Genomic DNA, 24,420 nt, shown 5'->3' with positions numbered 1-24,420 from the left:
AGCTTTTTCCATCTTTGAGCCTCTTCTGTTGCATGATTTAGTAGCAGGGGCTGCGTGGTGCATGCATGTGTGCGACTGCGCTGCTAGACACACTCGCACACGTACATGCGCGCACACACCGACACACACAGACTCCCCAGGGCGCTTAATCTCTCCCCCTCGCCACCTCTCCTCCTTCTCCTTTTTCATTATTTTCACCCGGAAAACAGCAGAAAGCTTATTCACAGACAGCAGCACAAACATTTAACTAAACATGCACTTAATAACGTATGCCATCTTTTTCTCACATGCACTCACACACACACACACACACACACACACACACACACACACTAAGAGGCGGCGCATTGCTCTGTGTGAACACTGCATTGGTTTCCCCTCCATTATCCAGGGATTGGACAGTTGAGGTTGCAGGAGGCAGGAGAGAGAGATGGAGGGAGATGGAGGCCTGCAGCTCCAGCGTTCACTTTCCATTTCCTGCACGCACACGCTCTGATCCTGACAGAAGGGCGGCGCTCTCTCGCTCACACGTCAACACATGCAAACACTTACTATCACATGGGGAAACGCGCAGAAAATATATTTGTTTTTCATAATATGCATATGAAAGGGGAGAAGGCAGTATTTTCTGCGGCCTCTCCTAAGACACCAATTACTGCACAGAGACCCTGTCGTTTATCAGAGGCTCCCACCTGCAGTAAGCACGCGTGGCTCTCAACCTCTGGATTATTGCGTTATCTCTATATACAGCGTCGGGAGAATATGCTGCCTGTGCTTTACTTGTGTGCATATCAGGGCTGAGATGTCTCATTCCTGGGAATATTTGTATTGAGGTTTTTTATGACAGGATTGTTAAATAGCATGACTTGTGTTCAGTTATTATCTTTTAAATGACACTAATCAAATCACACATTTGTAAAACAAAAACCTTGAAAACTGATTTTTTTAACATTTTGCTAAAATACATTGATTTGGGCAACAGGGTTTTGTAAAGTCAGAACACTGACTACCTATTCCTTCACAATAAAGTCAATAAATCATCAAATTGAATTGGAATGATAATTTGATCGATCAATTAGTCGAATCAACTGAGAAATTATTGGAAACTTTTATGTCAATCAAGCAAAATTCCAGATATTAGCTTTACTTTTTCTAGTTTCTTAATATGATGATTTGTTCCTTTTCTTTACCATGTGACAGTAAACAGTTTTCAGATTTAAGAGTCAGTCAGATAAAGACATTTGTAGAAGTCGTCTTTGGAAATGAACATTTCCCAGAGCAAGTGGTCAATTACTTTAGGAACTACTCAGGAGATTATTAATTGGAACAATTATTAGTTAAACATGTGTTGGACTTTTTCATTGTATTTAATCTTTTAATGAGAAATGAATATGCACGTGCAAGGTTGACTTTTTCCAAAATACAAACAATAAATACAGCCTATGATCTATATAAGTTAAGTGTATAAGCCAGTGGTCGGTATCAGACAGGTACTGCAGATAGAGTTTAATGTGAACAGTAAAGCGTGTGTGACAGTTACTAATGATTTGAGTAGAAAACCTTTGATTCTCACTTACCCACAGGAGTGTTTTGAATGGACTTCAGCCCCCCACCTCTCTCTCTCTTTCCATGATAAGCGCTCTCTCACCGCTCTGTCATCATCGCTCGCTCATCATCGCTCTCTCATCATCGCACTCATCAAACTCAGCCATTCACAAAATGAGTGTAGTTACTGCACTACCTCACTTTAGCCACGTCAGAAGTTATATCTGGGATGATGAGTGTTAACTTGCACATTCGTGTCCTGGTTTATATCCTATTTGAGATGCATTGTTGACATGATGCAAAACTTATATACAGGCTTATTCAATTCTCTGTTAGAATACGGGTTGGCTCAGAGCAACAAGAATACTACAAAACCCAATTAGTAAGTCCATGGAGTAATGAGTCTATCAGAAGAAATAAAATGAAACTGTTAATTGCTATTTAATCATTACCTCCCGCAAAGAGGGTTTGTTTTCACTGCTGTCTGTTTGTTCATCGGTTGGTTTTTCTGTTTGCTTGTGAGCTAGATTAGACGAAAACAAGTGGAGGGATTTCCATGAATCTTAGTGGAAGGATGAGTTGTTAGTCAGAAACACTTTGGTGTGGATCCAGATCAGGTGGGCGATAAAGTGTTGTTTTTTTCTAACATATTCACCAATTTCCCAGGGTAATAATTCATTGATCTTCATTATTTTTAATCTATATTTATGGAAATTATGTTTATGTGTGTGTGAAATTTTATGCAGCTTGACATAATGTAACATACAAGGATTATCTCGGTTTTTATTTGAATGTAATGTGTTTTATTTAGAGAAAACAAGACATAAAGACGTCAACAGGGACCCTGACAAGATTATATTTTATGGATTAAATGATTAATAGAGAAAAACATTTGTAGGTTCATTGATAATGGGAATATAAACGACTTAGTTTCATTATACATAAGAGGGCAGTTCCACTTACAGGTAAATTTAGCAGCTTTTTCTCGTTCTGTCCTCGTCTACCAGGAACTTCCTTTTCTGGCTCCTCAGGACTATTTCTGATCGTATGACAGTGTGTGCAGGGATAGAGCCACGCGACAGCCTCTTTTTTTATATCTACATGTCAACAAAACAGAGACCTCCATCGGTGAGGGGAACAAAATAAAGCACAATTAAGTCAAGACGAGCAGAGGGCAAAGACACAGAGGAAAAAAGCAGAAAAGACAGAGATCCAACAAGGGAGGGGAGAATTTGTTTTGTTGCCTGGCAACACAACATCAGTCACTGTGTTGGGTGTGAAAAGGAAATGAGGATGTGAATAGTAATAGTGTGAACCTGGTTGTGTCCATTAGGATGAGAGGAAGATTGTAAATCACTCAGAGTCAGATGAGCAACACTGACTGACAAAAACACTTGACTCCTTAAATCGGGTCGAGAAATCAATGTGTAACATGTTGGATGTACAGACGCTAGTTTTACATCAACTTACTTCACATTTGCCTCATAGGGCACAAAAACATCCTCTGCTTTATGTAGGTGCCTCTCCAGGAAGTAAAGAAGTGCAATAGATGTTGCCTGTAGCAGAGCATGTCAACTAAATATTTACAACACTGATGAGAACTGGGGGACAGCACTACGTGGCCACAGCTGCAATCCTGGTGAACCTTTGTGATACAGCTAAACTTCCGTGATACATGTTAAGAAAGTGAAAAATAATTTCTGGACTGACCCTTTAATCCACATCTTCAATTCAATCTTCTCCCCAAGCCGAGGCCCCATCGCTCCACCAAAGCTGGTGTAAATCACTTTGGAAGTTTTTTCGTAATCCTGCTAACAAATAAACCAACAAACAGCCCCAGCAGACAACTTACCTTCCTTGACTGAGGTAATTATTGTTTTATAGGGAACACTATGGACACATAGTAACGGAGAGTGTTGTGAAGCCCACAAATGTAAAGAGCTGGCACTTAGTTCTCCTTTCAGCAAGGAAGCCAGTGGGGACAAGCATTTCTTTAGGCTAGATGTTCTTCCACCGTTTACGTTCTGTTTTCCACCTCCTGTGTTTCCCTCACATTGCTCACTATCATTAGCTGGAACCATTTCACTCTCATAACGTCTCATCTCTCAGAAGAAAGAGGTGAGTCAGCAGGAGACAGCAAACTGGAGCAATAAGTAGCAGGTGGCAGATAAAAAAGAACATGAAAAAGGCGTCTTTCGAGCAGAGGGAGGCTGGACCAATCATCACAGACTTAATTATTGTTGATTAAAGGACTCTGGAGATGTTGATAATCCACAAAGGGGAAGGGATTGTTCGTGGAGAGGACTCTGGGCCACTGTTGTCACACAGAGGTGATGTGTCCGCCATGGTTCCTCTTCTGTCCACGATGACAGCCATCTCTAATGTATTTATGACCTGCTTATTACTGTCTGCCAAAAGTCATGAGCTGTCATGATTTTAAACGTGTCTCCATTTCTGTGTGTGTCTCTGTGTCTCTCCTCTCAGCTGATTTCCAGTGACGCAGATGGGGCTATTCAGAGGGCAGGACGCTTCAGGGTGGAGAATGGCTCATCGGATGAGGTACACAATTTAGTATAATACACTTTTGTGCACACATGCCCAATACCCATTCACTTAGCGAGGTAACAGATGAACAACACCCATTTATGCAGTCAATGATGCATGAGGGATTTTTTGTTCCATTTTGAAAAATGTTGTTTAACATATTCAAGCGTAATTGCATTTGGGAAATCAATTTAAGTTTATGGACAAAAACAAAAATGATTGCAATTATACTTTTTCCTCTTGTATCAGTGTAAATCATACAGAGTTTGGATGGTTACTTTTATAATGTATTTAACTGAAGATTACTGAGTGTTATCTGGTATTCAGCTACATTACTCATAAAGTGAGGTATTATTATTACATAGGACACTTGAGTAACTCAATCCATGAGTAACTGATGGTGATATTTTACCTTGCATTATTCGTAGAGAATTATTTAAGATTGGAAAAACCCAAATCATGTTAAAAGGACAAGCAATTGTTTGAATATGTACATCTCCACATCTCTATTTTTTCCTCAATAAATATTTTGCCGTCTCTGGATTTATTTTTTTAAATAAAAAAAAAAATTGCTGGTTTGAGACCCATGTTCAGATATCTCCCACCTGTTATCAAAAGTTGTTGGTGGTTTACAATTTTGATTCAACAAGTGACAAACGAAAAAAGGGAAAAGGCTAAATACTGCTTTACTCAATGAGCTGCATTCATTTCAAAACTTGTAAAGTGGCCAGAGTTCTGATAATGCATGATGCATATATAGTATATCATTTAAAAATATGGATAGCATACAGTTTATCTTGAAGAAGAACCTCTGATGACGTGCCTGCCAAAGATGTAATGATCTCATCTAGACCCTCATTATCACCGTCTATAAGACACTTAACCTGTATTTGATATTGATAAATGCATCAATATTCATCAACCTGCTGCTCATGAAACTGAATCTGTTCTTAAATAATGTAGATGGTAAGCTTTTACTGTAACCTCCTCCTATTCAGCATTCAAAGGTTGTATATAAACATTTAAAAAGCATATTATAACACTGTAACTCTGCTCGTGCTTTCCAATTACCGACAGTATGAATCCATAATTAATGACTATAAAATAAAACACACGGCTTCACTTATATAAAATGTCTTCACAGGATATAAAGGTACTTAACATGAGCAGTTTTTTCATGACTTGTAAACAATGTACAGAATAATCTTTATAAATAGGGCTGGGCAAAAATACATACATTTTCATCAACAGAAATTTAAAAGAGGAGCACAAATTTGTGTTTTAACTTTAAAGGTAAAAAATGTAGAAAGTATTGTTATATTTATCGATAAAGACATTGTTATTGATATTTATTTTTAGCCATAGTACCCAGCCAGACTTATAGATGCTGAACAGATAGTGTAATGTGTTCCCACTGAGGTCAACTAAGTTCTTCTAAATATCTCGCCACCAACTACAACTGCTGCATCATCATCCTCACTCACTGTAGACTGACATTTAACAGCTTTGTGACAACATGGCCGACTGCCAGCTTCCTGTCCTATGTCCGTAAAACGTAATGTTGAATTCCCAAAATACCAGGGTCCTGCCAATATCATGCTTAAAAAGCTCCGGGGAATAATGTTCTCAGCTATGTTTCATGTTTATTGCAACATCGCATCTTCATGTGATTCCATCCCATGCCTTTGTCTTGCATAATTGCAGTTTCTAGGGTGGCAGATTATAAAAGACAAAAGGTTCATCCACACTGTAAAAAGTCACACCACAGCTCAGCGTGTCTGTGCTCTGTGTGTGTCTGCTTCCCTGCTCTGTATAATGACTGACATTCCTGATGACAACGTGGTGTGTGTTTGTGTCTGAGTGTGTTTGTGTTTGTGTTTGTCAGACTTCGGACTACACCCCAGGAACCTGGAGGAGAACCGATGTCCATCTGGAGAATCCAGAGTACCACACCAGATGGTTCTTCAAATACTTCCTGGGAAAAGGTCAGTCCTTGCTCCACTGTGCTCTGTTGGTGCTCACACACGGCGTTAGTGTGAGATAGAGAGAGACATTTAGGGGCTGAGGTCGAGCGAGAGCGAGTAAGCCACCCGTCAGTTGCTGCAGAAGTACAACATCAGCTGAATGCATTCCCCCGTTTCACAGGATGCTTCTTATCTTATGAGGTCAGCCTCGTCCTCATGCCGCACAGCTCTTCATTCAAGGCCACGACTTGTTAGCATCCAGTCATATCCCCACTGAGAGTCTCAACTACACACTAATCCCACACGCCACCAAGGGAGGACGCCCGTGGAGGACACGCAGCCTCAACACAGGGAGCAAAGGCTTGCCTCTAACAGATAACACATGTAAGGTCTGACTGGGAGCTTCTGAAACCATTGAGAGAAGCCCGAGATCATTAAAAACATAGAAATGGTCATTCCATCATTTCAATGCTGTCATTAACATCTCGACTGACCGTGTTGACCTGCTCTGGCTCAAACCAGGAAGCAGACAGGCGGGGATAAAGGACAGAAGCTGAGATCGACGCAGATAACTGTGAGGCAAAGTTTGGCTGCAAAAAGTCGACAAGGGGAAGAGAAGAAATGCCCCCTTTTAGCTGGGGTCATGTTGTGATCATGCTGTACGGCATGGGCAGTTCACAATGAGCTGTGTCCCGGCTCTTGGCTCAACCTGTTGGACTGCAGCTGAGCCATCTGTCTCTCGCAGCCTGAGCGGAGCGACTGCAACTCACGACACAACACATTATGTACTCCAGGCCAGTTATTCTAACACGAGAATGTCCTTTCTGATTAAGCATCCAATACAATGGATGGATGACTGGGGATCTTCACAGACACCCAATGATTTGACATCGGAATAATAAGGCAAAGACCAGTCACTAAATCCGTATTTTATCGGGATCTGCTTCATCAAATTGCACACTCTCATTAATATATTTTTCCGAAAAGTGCCTTACTAATTTTTTCATCAAGACGTGAATAAATTGTATTAAACGACATATTTTGCAATGTGTGAACAAAAATCAATCGGTTCTGAGAAAAGCCTTTTTTCAACATTTTGACTGATTTCCAAGGGAGTAGTTCATGGATGGTGATTAAAAGGCACATTTAGGTAAGTGTGTGAGATTAGGTGCAGCTTGATTGAATTTTAGGGGATTGTTTGGCCTACCATGCTGGGATCTACCCCCACCAATACTGCATCCTCCCACCAAGCTTCATGGTGATTCATCCAGTTGTTAATGCATAATCCTGCTAATTTACAATCAAATTCAGATGAAAACATAACCCCCTTGTTCATCTGTTCTCTTTCATCAACCCTAACCCTAATTCCTGAGTGTAGACACTGAGAATGAGATTTCTCACACGGAGTATAAACTCAAGCCAGCTAAACGAATAAACATAAACGCAACTCAACCTCACAAAGTAATTTCTTTCCTGCAGCATAAAAAAAGAGCTAATGCCAAATAAACGGAGCTGGAAACCGAATGGAGAGAAGGAAATGAGATTGTGGAAACAAGGGAACATTGGAGGAAAAGAAAGAATTAGACAAAGGAAGAGGAGTTCTGCAGGCAGACGTCCTGCGTCTAATTGGGTTGGCGGGTCCGTTCAGGCATTGTTTCCGAAGATGTTACCCTGTCAACCAAGGAGGCTGTGGCACGAATGTGTGACTCTGCTGTCGTTAGGCGATCTTTCTTTGTGCCAGTGTCACACACACACACACAGAACTGGACATAGGGGGATGAATAAAAGGGAATACAGGAAATAATGGAAGAGTGGGGAGGAAGACAAAAGAAGAGAAAGACAGCAAGGCAATGAAAGGGAGAGTTAAATACCTGGGGGGGGATATACATTTGTCATTTAGAACAAGAACATATAGAAATCAACTACATGTTCAATATCCAGTGTATCTTTGTAATTTGACATAATAATATTATATTATTTCTTTCCCCTTCAGTCCACCAGAACTATGTGGGTACAGATGCAGACAAGAATCCCTTCTACCTGTCAGTTGTCCTCTCAGACCAGAACAACCAGCGGGTTCCTCAGTACAGAGCTATCCTCTGGAGAAAGATGGTGAGTGATTCCTAGTACTCTTTGCTATTTCATTTCTAAATTTAATAATGGATGAGTTTACCTAGCTTTACCTCAAACTGTTCAGATATCCATCTGAGGAGATAAGAAAGGAAATATTTGTTCGGTGGAGCTACAGACAAATTGCACATCTGAAACATGACAAGGGGCCTGAAGTGCAGTCTGAGTTGTGGGTCCCAAATAAAGATTTATTTTTTTTTATCATATTATGTAAAATTGTAATCTGAAAAGTAACTTTTAAAGGAGATGATGCTCTTTTCGTGTTGACCTTTTCCTCTTTTGTTTTATGATGTTGTTGGTGAATGTAAAATCTCTTCAAAGTAAAAAAGTCCAAAGTCTGTGGGGAAAGTGAGATCCCCTCCCCAACAGAAAATACTCAAGCTCCTGAAATGCTTCGTCAATAGCGCGGCCGATACTTTGATCGAAATTCCCTACATTTGCCTTGTACACACATAGCGGCTAGTCTTACACTCAAGTATAGTAAAACTAACATATGATATATAACTTCCCATATCAGAAAGGCAGGTACTAAAACTTCTTTTTCTCGGGGGCACAGATTAATCTTGAATGTGAGCATCTTCAGCCGCAGCGTGGGTGGTATTTCTTCTGTGATCTAAATATAAAAAATGCACAAAATGTCATCTTGAGGGACTATGCTACTCCAATTTGAGTCACTGCGTGTGTAGGTGTGTTTGTGAGGGAGGAACGTGTGCATTGTTGTGTGTCGGTAGTGCGGTGACTCAGCTTCATCGCTCGGATCTAATTTTGGTCACCAGACTCATCTGGAACCTGATTAGGGTGCTGCACCTCCGCTGCCTGATCACATTGATTTGTCTTGTTTCTGTCAGACTCTGGAACCGGTACAGGATGTTGTTGCCGTTGAACAGAACAACTTTGTTTGGCTTGAACTTCCCTGATTTCATTTGTTTTCGCTAATTGAAAAATACGTTGTGCGCTCTGAATGTCCCTCAGGGTATTACTGAGGTCGCAGGGTATTTTTATATTGCGACGTGAATCCGCAGCAGGGTTGTGGCTGGGTAAACCTTTAAGATCCCACGTCCACAGTCCCACAAGTCCTTCTTGAGACACATGTTTTGATCGTGAGTCACTCCTCAAGGAAAAGGCCATTGAAGCCCTCGGTGCAAACAGTCCATAATCCCTGATCTATGTCATCCTTGTCAGGGAACTCTGAAGATCAGCCTCCCGTACAGCCCGACCAAAACACTATCGGTCAAGTCCATCCTCAGGTGAGAAGTGCAGCCTGGAGCTCCACATTGACACACTTCACTCTCGACAATATATGTATCAGACTTAATCTTCTCATTCATAATAAATAAATCTAGGGCCTATCCCCCCTATTGTTGTATATATCTTTTGTTATTTATTGTGAAGAGGGTGGGAAGATACATTTGAATAGCTTCTACCTATCATAGGTAAAAACTATCTCAGATATGTATTTTAAAAAGACATATTTTCTGGTGAGTCAGATTTTTAACAATAGTTTGACTGTTACCGAATGAAATAAGAAACATGAGATTATACATCCCTCAGGCTGAGCAACTCACTGCTCCATCTCTGAATGAGTACAAGCTGGAGGAGAAATCCCCTGTCAGGTGTCATCTCTCCGTGAGAGCCCCTTTGGGCTGTTGGTCTGCCATTAACACCTGCTATCTGTTTTCATCACTACTTCCCTCACTCCTCCTTCTCCTCCTCTTCCTCCTCCCGCTGTACCTATTCCCAGTGCAATGAACATGGACAGGTTTGAGAAAGGCCCCAGGGAGATCCTCAACCCTGAGATTCAGAAGGTGAGAGCGTCAACCTGCTCCTGGTTAAATGTTAGCACTGGTCTGTTTCATGCCAAGTCTGCCCAGCAGCATCTAAAATATATGAGAACCTCAGGTGGTGTCATCTCTACCTGCAGTGCTAGTCAGTGGAGATTATAACAATAATATGGATGTCTTGTTCTTTCTTCAGGATCTGCTGGTGCTGGAGGAACAGGAGGTATGGGATGACACTGATTAAATGTGTTAGACTAAATGTTTTTAAGTATCATCTTCATTTATTAGGGTGGAAACTACTTCTTTTGTCAGGTGTTAGGTTCCCAGTCGTCTTCACACGGCTACATAACATAACAGATACCCACATTGTTGTGTTTTTATCTGGGAAAAGAATGTTGTGGAGGTGAGGTGGCTGAGGGAGAGCACCTTCACCTGAACCAGAGGATCAGTCAGCGCAGGTGAGAGCTGTTAGCTGATTGGTCCTCAGCTTTAAAAGGCAGCTGCTGAGCTGCCTCACGAGAGACCCAGACACACAGGACATGAGTGAAGTCACAGAGAGCCACTGAGACACATTGGAGAGACACTGAGCTGCAAAGACCTTTTAGTTTAGTTTAATTTACGTTTGCTGATGTGTGTGTTAAAGTTGCAGTGTGTAGAATTAAAGACATAAAGTGATGAAGTTGCATGTGGCAGCTGAATATCCCTCACCTCATTCTTCCCTTCCAAACAGGAAACCTCAAGTTTCATAAAAACTGAAAAGGTGTTTATTTTTTCCAGTCTGGGCTCCTACAAGAAACATGGCGTCCTCCATAGAGAGGACCCCCCCCCCCCCCATGTATATATAAAGTATTTCAATGTAAAGGTCCCATTCTAGGCTAAATAAACAAAATTAAACACACTTGTGAAAACAGTTTGTCAATAGATTCCTTCACCTACACTGGAACTTTAAAAGACAATAAAAGAAAAATCCGAATGGTTTGTCTCTGGCTGCTGTGGTGAGAGCCCAGTAACATGGTCAACTGCCACTAATGTTCTCTTAGATTTGTAGGAACTACAGTTTTCCTTTCTAATATTACATCGTCTTTATGTAATGCTGATGTAATGTAACAAATATATTGAAGTCTATTGAGTCTGTCATTAAGTCGAGATCTATCTTTAGACTTATTTCTGGGGAAATGCTAGTAATTGGAACCTCCGTGAAAACAAATTTATAAATTGTTGATTACTTTAAAACCAATCACCTATTTTTTTAGGGTTCTGTCAACTTCAAATTTGGTGTCCTGTATGCCAAAGACGGACAGCTCACAGATGACGAGATGTTCAGCAACGGTAACTGTCCTTAGATCTTCTCCAAGTCACATAATATATAGATAAATATGTCTTTGCCAAAATGGTAAAATATCCCTTTACAGTAAAAACAGCAGCACAACAGAAGATAAAGCCACCTTGTGTGTTTCAGAGACGGGGAGCGAGAGCTTCGATAAGTTTCTCAATCTGCTTGGTGAAAACATTACTCTGCAGGGATGGGCAGGATACCGCGGAGGGCTCGACACAAAGAGTGATTGAGCGCACATCTGCAGAATTGCAATTATAATTGTTGTCAGCATTTCAAATAAATACAAATAAAATAATGGAATATGCCAATTTGAACTCTTTGTCGTTGTCTTGTTTGTATCTTTGTACCTGCAGATGACACTACAGGAATGAAGTCCATCTACACAGTGTATCAGGGCCATGAGCTAATGTTCCATGTGTCCACCATGTTACCCTACTCCAAAGAGAACAAACAGCAGGTCAGTGGCTGTGGAGCTGTGCTGTCTTTTCTATCGGCACATTTATTGTTTTCGTTTTCCATTTTCTATTTAAGTCTTTGTTTAGATTAAGATTACGTTTTATTGACAGCTATCGTTGGCATGACATTTTGTAAATACATTCACAATCCCCAGGGGATGTGTTCTCATGGCTTGGTGATCCCTGACTTACCTCAACATTACATATTATTGGTTGGATTCCTGTGACATTTGGTCCATTTATTTTATGGATAATTGTTATACAATTCATTTGACTTTTTATCTCATCTAGCACCAGCATCAGGTCTGAATTGAAATTTGTCAAATATGTGAAAACCAAATTCCAGCAAAATTCCCTTTAGCCTAAATTTTTCTCATCATTGTGTGCAAATTAGCACAAATCTTGTTCAAATTGGATCATGCGAACATGCTAAACAAAGATGGTGAACTTAATAAATATAAAACTTTGTGCACTAAATGTCAGCATTGACTTATTCAACTCAGTGTTGGCTCTTTGCCACCTGTGTTTGAGGAACTGTTAAAAGTTTAGATACAAATCGGTCACTGGTAGGAAATCTTGTGCAATGTCAGTCAATGTCGTCGCTTCGGGGAGAAAAGAGAAGAAAGGCTGAAAGATCGTTGCTGTACTGCGGCGCTCTGTTCGGCAATGTCAATATTATTGAGTATGATTTAAAAGGCCCGGTGCTCACCAGATCTGACAAGATGTAAGTGATAAGTGGATTTCTCCCTAAGATATAAAAAGACATTCTGGCTGTCAATAATTCCGAGCAGTCTGCCTTGTGGAGTTCTACTGTTAAAGTCCTCCACCACGAGTCAAAACGATTGGATTTAAGGGGACAGTTTCTATACCTGTACCAGTAGTGGGGCTAAATAAAGTGGAAAGGATCTTGAAAAAAGGATTTATTGTCTTTGGAATATGAATGTGCAGGTGATCTCAGAGCAGTAAGTCTCTTAGATAGTGAAAGCTTGTGTGCAAAGTTGGCATTTAAGCTAGGTTGTACCCGGTTGGGCCATTCAGAGACAGCTCACAGTATCCAAAAAGGAAAGGGTTCATCCTCTAGGAATCAGGAATAACTGATTCAAATTCAAAGAAAATGTTTTATAGATTGTCCTAGTCTGTAAGTGTATATTATGACTGGATGGTGGTGCTAGAAATAAAAAGGGAGAAAAGAGAGTCACATAAAACGTAAGGATTCACCCTGTGAGAACCTTGAATATCCAGAGCAAATTAAAGGGAAAGCCACGTTCATTAGTTTCTTTCTTAGATAGGGTCGCACAGTTTGTATGGATTCATCCATTGGGGACCCTGAATATCCATGTTACATATCATGACAACCAGTATATCTGTTGGTGAGATGTCTTTTGCAGTATAGGTGGCAAGGAGAATATATAAAAACAAAAAAAATGAAAAACCGGTGAGACTTATAAAGATGTTCTTGATGTTGCTGCTGCTCTGAATGTGTGAGATCAAAGAGCTGAAATTATCCCCGCTCCTCAACGTGTTTACGGTCCGAGTGCTCTGAACATGTTTGCTGTTTGAAGGACACTTCCAAACTCATGCACATACACACAACGTCCCCATCGTCGTAGCACCACTTGTTGTGTGGCCGAGAACTGTAGATTTGCACTCTTCGCTCTGTTCTGTGTCAGTCCCACATACTACCGGCAGCTGTTTCAGTGAAAAAGCCCAGAGAAAACCACTTAATACTATCGACCCACAGCTAAACAAAGTGAGCAACTAGCTGGAACATTTTGCATTGGTCGGAAGTTTTGAAAGGTGATGAAACGTCCACATAGCGTGCGTATCTGACATATTTTAACTTTATATCTGGATAGCGGGAGGAAGTGGAGACGCGTCGCCCATCTTTATTTACAGTCCATGGTTCCGGCCTCAGACTTGTTCCACTTATCATCACAGTTATGAGTCGGAGACGCAGCAGCCGTGCTGCACACAGTTCATAGAGGTAGTTACGATATTTAGAAGCTGCCGTGCCTCACTGATTGTCACAATTTGCGTGAAACCTGTTGAAGCGATAACTCAGATTCACAGCAGTTCACAGTTTCCGATGGTATCGTTATATCTGAAAGATGCTCCGTATAACTCCAGCCCTTAATTCATCAGGTGTAAAAAAACCTGACGGTGCTAATTAGTTCCCCTTAACAACTTTTTAAGGTGAAAATTAATGAACGTTGTGTTTGAGGTTTGTTCCTTTGCCCTTGTGTGATTATAACATCAGTAAATCCACGTACACAGACGATCCCTGCCACATGAATCACAGAGTACCGAGGTTGAGTAGCCTTTTTTTTTTTCTTCTTTTTTTCTCATCTGTGCTCTTTCCTCCTTGGCAGGTGGAAAGAAAGAGACACATTGGAAATGACATTGTCACCATCGTATTCCAGGAAGGGGATGACGCATCGTCATCCTTCAAACCATCGATGATCCGATCGCACTTCACCCGTATCCTTCACACGGACAACCGCTGTCAGAGAAATGAAGCGGTGACCATCAGCGTCAGCTAAGAGGATCTTCGCCTAATGAACACAGACCACGTCAGCCCTGTTATTCTGATGAACTGTGCGGCTGCTGTTGCGTCTCCTACACGATCGATGTTTCCTTAACTTCATTCTCCAGATATTTTTGCTTTAGTTCGGTATAATAGCCAGAATGACAGTTACAGGTGAGTGGCCTTGATTCATGGTGATTGCCTTCGATTCATTCATAATGGTATTTCATTCAGACATCTTTTCACCCTTGTGACCTAAGAACGTCTTTAATTCTGCTCATTAAGTCGTTTCAATTGTTTTCCCTTGATTCAAAATGGTGCTGACTTGACTCTACCGTACTGTGGGATTTGCTGTGACCGTACTGTCTCTATCACAGGTTGAAGATTTTCTCAGAGGAGAGCGTTCCACTGTTTGGACCCCCTCTCCCATCTCCATCTGTATTTACTGATCACCAAGAATTCAGGGACTTTTTATTAGTCAAATGTAAGAAAACCGCGTCACAACATGTTCACTGAATCTGCGTCTTTTTCTGAAACTAATGTTTCCTCGTCTCCGGCAGTAATCAATGGAGAGAAAGCCACACTGGAGACGCCAACGTTTGCCCAGAAGCGTCAGCGGACCCTCGATATGTTGATCCGCTCGCTCTACCAAGACCTCATGCCTGACCTGCACAAGGTACACCTTTGTTCCTGCCCTCCACGGCGGCTCTTGTCCATTCTTAGATGTGTGTACTTTTTTCCTAATATGTACGTACTCTAGCGCACACTGCAGTTCTCCATCTCCAACTTGTCACTTCTCTCACTGGCAACGACTGTAGCCACCGCGGAGCTGCGTTCTGCTGTATTCCACTGCAGCCCTCTGCACACTGCACCATTCCGACTGGATACTACTGCAATGCTGACTTTCTCATCGGGGCTCTCCCTCCTCACACCAGCCGTGTTCTTACTTATCTTGTTTTTCCCTCCTTTCACTGTTGCTGCTCCTAACACAACTAAATTCTCACTGCGTTTCACTGCTGCTGTTTTAACCCACCTCGCCAGGGTCAGTTTCTAAGACCCCTCTCTTCTTTCTTTTTCTTTGTGTGTCTGTGTGTGCGTGTGCATGTGTGTGCAACATGTGGGTTGTCGATGGTTCCATGTTTAGGTTCCTTTTTCTCCCCAGAACATGTTAAATCGACGGTCATTCAGCGACGTCCTGCCCGAGTCTCCAAAATCAGCACGCAAGAAGGAGGAGGCACGGCAGGCTGAATTTGTGAGGATAGGGCAGGTAAAGAAAATGCACTCAAGCACACACACACACACACACACACATACACACACACACACACACACACATAAACGCATGAACACCAAACAACCAGAGCTCTGCAGTAGGCAGCTAGAAACGCTCAGATGAACAGATGCATTAACACCTTGAAACTAGGATACACACTGACAAAGGTTGGTATGGGCCCACACACACATTAGCACACACAAATGACATGCATGGACAAATACATCCGATCACCTAAGAAACCAAGACACATCCTAAAAGATGTATTGATGTCATTCATTCATTGCCCCGTGACATTCTCTATTATACATGAACACAATGAAGTTAATAGAGACAGAATAAATGGAACATTAAGTTATTGCGGAACTAGCTAATTAAACTGCTTGTTGTATTTGTATAGTAAAGGTCTAACAAATACCAGAGATGCTATATAAACGTCTATATTGTAACCCCACTTGTTGTTCTATCTTTTATACATTAATAATATATGTATACATATTCCTTTCACTATATTTGATTATCCCTTGAAGATCCCTTTTCTTGCAAATTTGATACAAAGATCATGTTTCCATCTTTTTTTTTGCTCATGTCATTTTTTAGGACAATATAGTTTTTTTAACCCACAAAATATATATACGGATAGCCCTGAGTGGTGTCACATCAGGCAGCATATTGACCCAACAACGTCCAGCAATAAGGTGAAGCAGTATGACTCTTGCCTGAGAGGGAAAACCCAGGGCAAGAAATAAGAAAGAGAATGTCTCACTGCTGCTCCTTAAGGTTGTTGCTTTGCACACCCAGCAATGACTGAAGGTGACCCCGAGGATTGTATCAAGCCTTTTATCAACTCAGAACCTCTCTCACCTGCTTTACAGCGGCTGGACACAGATCTGAATAAGGAAATCTACCTGAGAAAGTAAAAGTGAGGGCGGACAGAAAGGATTCTGAAAATTAAGAGGGATGTGTAGAACCATGCATAGTTTTAACTTGGGAACACTAATGTGAAGTTCACAAAACATATCAGGAAAAAAGAAAGCCATGTCTGTGTTAATTCTCCACAGTATAATATATAAAAGTGTAAATTATTGAGCAACTCCTTTTTTGTTCCGATGAATATTTCCTTATGTTATAACTAGGAACTATGAGACTTTGCTCGGTGTAAAATATAGAAATGTCCACACTGTCTAGGAAGATATATAATTTCTGCTCAAATAACAGAATGTTAGTTAGATAGATTGGTGTTGTGCATTGGAAATGTGATGCATGTTTTCTGTTGTGGAGAAGATTTGAACAGGTATCATTCATCATTGTCCCGGTCCTTATTGTTGTTGCCTGGTAATAGAGCTGAAGTTGGGCTGGTGGTTTTAATGCCCCTTGGTTATTTTAGCACGTGCACTGTTCAGTTGAGTTGATGCTTGACACAAGCGTTGGACGTCTCACTGTTTGCCGTCACCATTACCTCTTTGAAAAACAGTAAGTCACCGAAGTGCAATGGATCCTGGGATAGGTTGGAACAAGGAAGCATTTTTAGATACCCTTCGAAATGGTACAGTCCAGTCTGCCTCAGTCTCCGAAGGATGCAGCACCTGATTTGAAACACAGCTACAGATATGAAAAGAGGCAATGTTGTCGTCTGTAGTCTTGAACCTACCTGATCTCTGGCATTTTGGATATTATTAGTTTCATGGTGTTTGGCAGAGATAACTGAAAATGTCTGACCTGTTGTTATGACAACTCGTAACGGCAACACACGGCAACAATTTTTTTCTGTATATTTACCAAAATTAAGGCTGATGGATGTGGAATGAAAAGTGTCTGTGAAAAAAACAAGTACACAAAAGAAGAAAATGCTCTTTCTCACTGACAGGAGATATAGGAGACATAGAATATAGGTCATGAAAGTATGCACTATTTAAAAAATGAGCTCTATTGACACATTTTTATGCCTGTAAAAGAAATTCTGTCTCTTTTTTTTTCATTTGTCTGCCGACTTCATTTACCAACCCCTTGTACTTCTTTGTGTCACCCTTTGTGTTTTCTACCTTTCCTCTTGTTTCCGTGGCGCTCTGCTCGTAAACACATTGTGCGGATAACAAAGGAAGGTAGACGTGTCGAGCCATTGATTATCCAGTTTTGTAGAGACGAGGCGTTTGTCCTCAGCTCAACCGACTGGTCGCTCGCCATGAGACGCAACAACATTACACGCTGGGATTTCATGTCTCTCGTGGAATGCCTGATAAGTTTGAATATATATTTATAATGGTTATGTTCTGAAGGTTGGTGAAGGCACGCAGCACAGCGGAGCCATTGTGCTGTGGCCTGGTATTGATTTCATTATCTCCCGATTGCCTGTTTATGCGGATTTGTAAATTGAAAGGGCTGACAGCGTGGCTTGGATTGGAATTTGTCATCTGATCAGATGCTTCCTGATTTGACATATGTGCAAAATATTTTCCTTTTTAAATGATTATTTTTAATTTAGTTTAGCTTTTTCCGCCCCAGTGAGCTGTCCCAGTCATCACGGCCTAAATAAGCATGGAAACCAGGAAACCTTAATGACAGGCCAGTTAGATATTAGTGATGGAATAAAAAAGGTGCATAATTCAGCGGGCTCATTTCACTGCCGTCCTCCGAGTGATGCATTTATATGCATGATTCACATGCAGCGCAAACTCATTAATCCTGCACAGGGTCAGAGATTCAAAAGGCTTGTCCAGACATTATTTAATAACTGACATTATTTCATTAGAGGAGTTTCATACGTGAATCTGGAAAATGCATGCAGTCTCAAGTGCTACATGCTGTGTAAGCCAGCAGCACATTTACTTAAAATATTGTGCTTGCATACATAATGTAACAGCTCAAATAGTCTTTTTTTTAAATGATTTTTTAAAAGGAGTAAAATGATCGATGAAGAAGAACAAGCAGAGATAATTAGGGTTCATTTGTGAAGCAGAATTTTGGTTCTTCTTCTTCTTTCCTTCCCCATGAATCATCTCATGACCACAGATTTATCTTCTGACCCTAAAAGTCAATGCATTGATATTTACAGTCTAATAATAGTCCATATGTTGATGTATGCTGTGTGACGCAAGGGTAATTTGTCTTTTGATACTGCACTGGTTGGAATTGAGTATAGAGCTTTACTTTTCCTGGACTATTTTTATATTTTACATAAATTATATCTGAGTTTGGTGTTTAACCTGATGCCGTTTCCTCTCTATAGGCCCTGAAGCTGAAGACCATTGTGAGAGGAGATGCCCCCACCAGTCTTGTTACCACAGGCCTGTGCAGAAAAGAGGTGAAAAGTCTTTGTGGGTCATTTCACTGCGATAAATGTTTCATCTTAACAAGTTATTAAGTTTGTTTATAAGCGGGATTTTGTAGCAACTCCACGAATTTTGTATCATCCTCTTGAACCTTACAAAATAGGACGTTTTATTTTGACAAATTTTAACAGATTTCCCAGAAAATAGTTTGTGGTGCTTGACGGAAATAATCTGGCACATTTAGGTAACAGATATCTATGATTGTGTGCGACTTGATTTAATTTAAGGGGTCTGTTGGGCTTTGATGGATGTATGTGCTTTTCTGAGTGTCGTTCTGGTTCTTTGAGAAATAAGTGAAAATGACATGGACCTGCCCCCTGATCCAGATCAACAAAATGTCCTGGAGTCTTATTGTTCCCGTAGCTTTTGCTTAATCTAGTTTACAACAAGCAAATAAACAAACCAACCAACAAACACACACACACACAAGGGGGAAAACATGATATTTAATATATTAATCATAATTTGTAATCTTGCGGCTTGTTATATTCTGTCAAAACAGCTGGATCATATTTCTAATTGCACTCCCACCCATGTCTCTGTGTCTCTATCCGCCGCAGCCATGGGAGTCCCAGTCGTTCTGCAGCACCTTCCCCTATGAGATGGTGTGCGCCGACTCCTGGGGTCAGTCGCTGCTGGGCGCCACCGACACAGCGGGGGTCATGCTGCTGGATGGTGAGGTCATCCTAATCAATATCGCCCCATATCCTCTAAAATAGAGCCACCCATCCATATCCATTCGATACTGTGCTCAGCAGAATGCCACGGCCAACAGCTAACATGATGATGATAATGATGTTGTCCATGTTTCAGGCCCAGATCCAGCTTCATCCAACGCTGGTGAGTGTGCGATCAATACTCCCGTTCCTTTTCCTGCTCAGAGGATTTACTTTACATATATTTCAACCGGTAGTTATCAGATTTTACTCGTCTTTTTGTTTATGTATGCGTTTGTGTTTCAGAGACGCAGGCTCTGCCTCCGGTGCAGGTGTTCGACAAAACCATGGTGGTGAAGCAGATGCACGTTCTCGAGCCTCAGGACCTGCTCATCACCAGGGCCGACAAAGGTAGGACTCAGACGACAAGGAGCTCAGCACCTCCTCGCTGCATCATCACAGAATTCCTCCGCACGCCACCGTCCTCTGTCATCCGCTCATTCCCCCTATTCTTTGCAGCACAACAGTTCGTATTTACAGCACATCTTTCTCTCTCGTCATCCCTCTCATTTCATCTCTGTCATCTCTCTCTGTGCTGTCGAGCACCTACTTACCCTTTCCACCTCCGCTGGTCCAGTGAACACATTGATCACCTGCTGTGATCTAAGGAAGCTGACCTATAGAGAACCAATCCCCGTCAAGTGTGTGTGCGTATTTGTGTTTCAGAGATTGTGTGTGTGTTTGTGTGTGTCTGTGTTTATCCTCGGGTAAGGGCTCGACTGTGAGTGCACCAGGCTTTAACGATAGATGTGCAGACCAACAGACAGATAAAATGAAACCTGCAGACGTGAAAAGGCCAGAAAAGACACAAACTGTATACACAGCAGATTGCTGCGTAATAACACACATCTGTACAATTTGTCGCATGTTTGCTCCGACCAAAAGAGCATGTAATCCATTACCCTGCTGATGATTAGCTAACCCGGCTATTGACAAACAGGATTGACTCGGTTTTGATAGCGATTATGTGATGGAGGCGGAAACATTTGTCACGGCCCTGCATGTGTGTGTGTGTGTGTGTGGCGGGGATTTAAATTTCTGGGAGCACGAGCCCTGAGAAGCCACGTTGTAATCCGCCCTCGTATTGTCTGGCGTCTCGTGGGTCGGAGGCTCAAAGCAAAAACAAGTGACCCTTAATGCAGGACAGCAACAATGTGGCTCTGTGTTTGTTTCCAGGGAAGGACGCTCGGGTCTATGTGTTCAGACTCAACACGCTCAAGAGAGGCCTGGAGGAGAAGCAGCTCGTCAGGAGCAAGTGTGACAGTCGGGAAAATAAACTGGAGAAAACTAAAGGTACAGCACGAGGCGCACGCTGCAAAGGAATCCCTGCAACGGCAAAGAAAAATGTCCTGTATGCTCAAGAATCCTGCTTTAACTCAGGGTTTAAAAATCGGTCTTAAAGCAAATGTCGGGTTCCCATTTTATCTCTGAAACAGGTTTTGCTCATTTCTCTTGTTTATATACAGGTCATTAAATACCCCCTCCTTTCATATATCTAATGATTCCACATATCTTCTTGAGAACCGTTCATCTAATCCGCTTCACACGTAGCTCTCTTGTATTGTTAAGGGCCCAAGGAAGTGCAGTGTTGGAGGTGGTACGATAGGGACCCACGATGTGTTCAATATTAATACATTCTGAATAAGCAGGACATCAGTGCTCTGCTGCTGCGGTGACTGGGAACGACAAACGAAAGTGATGTTGTTGATAACGACAACAGCAAGTTCACAACAAAGGAAAACGACAACTGATCCCATAGCGTTTATTCAGTTTGAAAAATCCACGCTCTCAACTGCTCAACACGAGCAGTCAGTTAAACGTTAGAATATCATTAGAATATAAATACAGGCACAAAATATTATAGGATAAATGTTATTTGTGTTTTTTTTATCATGAAATATGAAAATCCATTTAGTTACCTCTGAATAGATGTTTGGAAAATCATTTCCCACTTTTGCTTTTGAAATTTTTTAAATCAAATCTGAACAAACCACATCAAGACGAGTTCCCGTGCCACAAGTTTGATATTCGAATGCAAATGGTGCTTGACACGTTTATTTATATTTGACAAGACATAAAATACACGTACTCAGCCTGAAGCAGGATATTGTGACCTTAATGAAAGTCGTTTCCACGGCTGGTGGTGTGATGCCAGCTGTTTGTGGAAGCATCGATCTGTGGGATGATGCCAGGGAACAACACCTACAGCACAACACATGTCCAATGTACCTCCCGCTCTCTCTCTCTCACCCCATCCTCCTCCTCTTTGTCCCAGGCTGTCATTTGTACTCCATCAACACCCACCACGGCTCCGAGCTGAGGATAGTAGCAGCCATCAGGAACAAACTCCTCCTCATCACCAGGAAACAACCGCGATTCGAGGGCCTCAGCGCCGTCTCCGCGGGACCGGACTCGCCAGTGGAGGAGTTCCAGTACATACGGGTACAACCAAGGACAAAGGAGAAAATAATGAAAAGAAGGAACAAAAGAATTTGATCTCGCTTTTAAAAATAATTTCTCACTAAATTTTACATTTCTTTAAAATACATGTTTCTATCTGGAGTGAGGTCAAAGGTGACAAACAGCATGAGGACAGAATTCAGTTGGTTTTAAAGTATTATATCTGCCACAGTATCTGGAATAAGGAGTGGCTAATAGCTGATTCAGCAGACTTTATAATGCCACCCCATGCGAAAAAACAGGAAAAATAAAAATAATATTTTCATATCAGGAGTAGAGCTTTTATTATTATTATCTCGCTGTGTTTTTTTGTTGTTGTTTTTAAGTACGGCCCTGACTTTAAAGACTCCTGTCCGAAAGCTATGAGAACATTATGTACAGACAAACGTACATATGTCTGTTAAAGTAATTAAACTAACGTGTGTGTGTGTGTGTGTACCATCCGCCCATTAGGAGATCTGTCTGTGTGACCCTCCGATGGTGATGGCGCTGGTGGACGGCCCGACGGGGGAAAATGACAACATGATCTGTGTGGCCTACAAACACCAGTTTGACCTGATCAATGAGAGCACTGGAGATGCCTACCGGCTACATCACGTAGACGCCAACAGGGTGAGGCTCACTTGCACGCGCATACAAAACGCTCCTGGTTTTTCCTTTTTCTATTCATCCTCCATTTTATTCACTTGCTTTCATGTCAATGTGCTCTGTGGTTGAGCAGAATGGAGACCTTCAGTTGACCCATTTAGTCTCTTTATTTACCTCTCTGATGAGCAGGCTGCTTTGGTGAATCAACACGTTGTCATTTACAGAGAGCAGCTGGGAGGAGACGTGAGGGATGAGGCCGCTGGGGGATGAACAGCTGCTCTAATAAACAGTCTTATACTGCTAGGACCATTTCTCATTCCACAGAAACAGCAATAACAATAATAATAATACAACAAATCAGTTAACACATTATTATTTCAGCGAAGGACTTTATGTTTTCCTCTGCATTTGTTAGATAGCAGGATTACCTAAAAACTAAAAGAAAGAGGCAGGAAAAAGGAACCTGGGGGCCCTACGTCAAACCACACTCAACCAACTCCCCCGCCCAAGAAACATTACACCAGACCTCATCATTCTAATTTTTGAGCCATTAGTTTATTGATAAAATTATAAAGACAGTGCGTGAACAAGTTATTAAAAGTAATTTAAATGTAGCCAAGTGTGGGGTCTCGTAAGGGCGTTTCTGAGTGTGGTGTCGTTGCAGTCGACCTGTCAATAGCCGGTCACAGAATTTAAAGGGGCCTCCTCTCAGCTCTGGGCCCCAGGCAGTCGCCTGCTTTGCCGACCCTGTTGCAGCGCCCCCTGCCCTGAAGGTTACCCTTTACTTTAATCGTATGTGACCTGACATTACTTGTTAAAAACGGTGTCTCACATCCGACCTTTGAATCCTGCTGAAACGATTCCACTGAACTGACTCTCTGCCTGCAGGTAAATTTTGTAGCAGCCATCGATGTGTATGAAGACGGCGAGGCGGGTCTGCTGTTGTGTTACAACTGTGAGTCTCCCTTTTATCTCTGAACAGTTCAGATGTTGTCTGATTCAGGTCTCTTAATGTCAAAGCTTGAACCTTCATGTTTTTTTCACCCAAAGCTCTAGAATATTGAGGGTCAGAGTCATTCTACTTTAGCGTTAGTCTAGATAAACAACAAAGTGGTGCTTTCAATCCTTTTCCAACGTGCAGATGATACAACATTAGTAAACAGAAGGAACTGCAATAATTACTTTGAAAGTTGAATTTGTTTCCCGTCTGTGTTTTACAGATAGTTGTTATTATAAGAAAGTGTGTCCGTTTAACGGCTCCACACCCATGATCCAGTCCAACACCTCGGACTTCAACTTCAGCTGGAACCAGATGCCCAACGCTATTGGTAGGTTACCACGGCAACAACTATTGAACCCCACCCTGCCCATGCTGCTGGCCTGGCCAGAGCTTGCTGTTGCCATGGGAACACCACGTGTAGCCACAAGCATCCAATTGGCTTGTCTGATTAGTGTGTGTGTGTGTGTGTGTGTGTCTGTGTGTGCGTGCGTGTGTGCTTTTGTACTAGGTTTAATTAATGCAGGACATGATGAAATCATGAGGAAAACACAATTGGTACAAAACATGAAATCCTAAGCCTGCTGAAAACAACATGCTGCTGCTCTGGGCTACTGTGCATCCAATAATGAGCCCTGCTGTGACATATGTGACATATATTTACAGTAGCTTCTACTTGTTGAGCTCATTATAACAGTTACCTGTTGTACAGAGTCAGAAACTGAAATGCATCAGCTATTGTTTTTTTTTATTTTATCTGCATTCATAGCATTCGCAAAAA

General features: G+C 41.6%; 1 protein-coding gene across 6 annotated transcripts in view; it reads left to right on the top strand.

The window, feature by feature from the left end:
* Window positions 1–24,420, top strand: part of garnl3 (GTPase activating Rap/RanGAP domain like 3) — a 62,009-nt gene that overhangs the window by 30,857 nt on the left and 6,732 nt on the right. For 4 of the 6 annotated variants that reach the window (XM_062412920.1, XM_062412917.1, XM_062412919.1 and 1 more), the window contains 23 exons: window positions 4,030–4,104; window positions 5,975–6,074; window positions 8,047–8,165; window positions 9,366–9,430; window positions 9,925–9,988; window positions 10,158–10,184; window positions 11,215–11,290; window positions 11,421–11,519; window positions 11,651–11,754; window positions 14,122–14,230; window positions 14,405–14,450; window positions 14,654–14,760; window positions 14,837–14,952; window positions 15,421–15,543; window positions 18,776–18,850; window positions 19,439–19,553; window positions 19,692–19,718; window positions 19,841–19,945; window positions 20,771–20,887; window positions 21,870–22,036; window positions 22,508–22,666; window positions 23,531–23,597; window positions 23,863–23,970. In XM_062412920.1, the coding sequence (XP_062268904.1) occupies window positions 4,030–4,104; window positions 5,975–6,074; window positions 8,047–8,165; window positions 9,366–9,430; window positions 9,925–9,988; window positions 10,158–10,184; window positions 11,215–11,290; window positions 11,421–11,519; window positions 11,651–11,754; window positions 14,122–14,230; window positions 14,405–14,450; window positions 14,654–14,760; window positions 14,837–14,952; window positions 15,421–15,543; window positions 18,776–18,850; window positions 19,439–19,553; window positions 19,692–19,718; window positions 19,841–19,945; window positions 20,771–20,887; window positions 21,870–22,036; window positions 22,508–22,666; window positions 23,531–23,597; window positions 23,863–23,970 (2,170 nt within the window). The remainder of the gene's footprint in view (window positions 1–4,029; window positions 4,105–5,974; window positions 6,075–8,046; window positions 8,166–9,365; window positions 9,431–9,924; window positions 9,989–10,157; window positions 10,185–11,214; window positions 11,291–11,420; window positions 11,520–11,650; window positions 11,755–14,121; window positions 14,231–14,404; window positions 14,451–14,653; window positions 14,761–14,836; window positions 14,953–15,420; window positions 15,544–18,775; window positions 18,851–19,438; window positions 19,554–19,691; window positions 19,719–19,840; window positions 19,946–20,770; window positions 20,888–21,869; window positions 22,037–22,507; window positions 22,667–23,530; window positions 23,598–23,862; window positions 23,971–24,420) is intronic. The other 2 variants (XM_062412922.1, XM_062412918.1) reach the window with 1 other exon arrangement.

This window comes from Platichthys flesus, chromosome 19, assembly GCF_949316205.1.
Source record: "Platichthys flesus chromosome 19, fPlaFle2.1, whole genome shotgun sequence".
Classification (NCBI taxonomy): domain Eukaryota; kingdom Metazoa; phylum Chordata; class Actinopteri; order Pleuronectiformes; family Pleuronectidae; genus Platichthys; species Platichthys flesus.
Note: the sequence above shows the minus strand (reverse complement) of the source record. Positions and strands in the feature narration are given on the sequence as shown.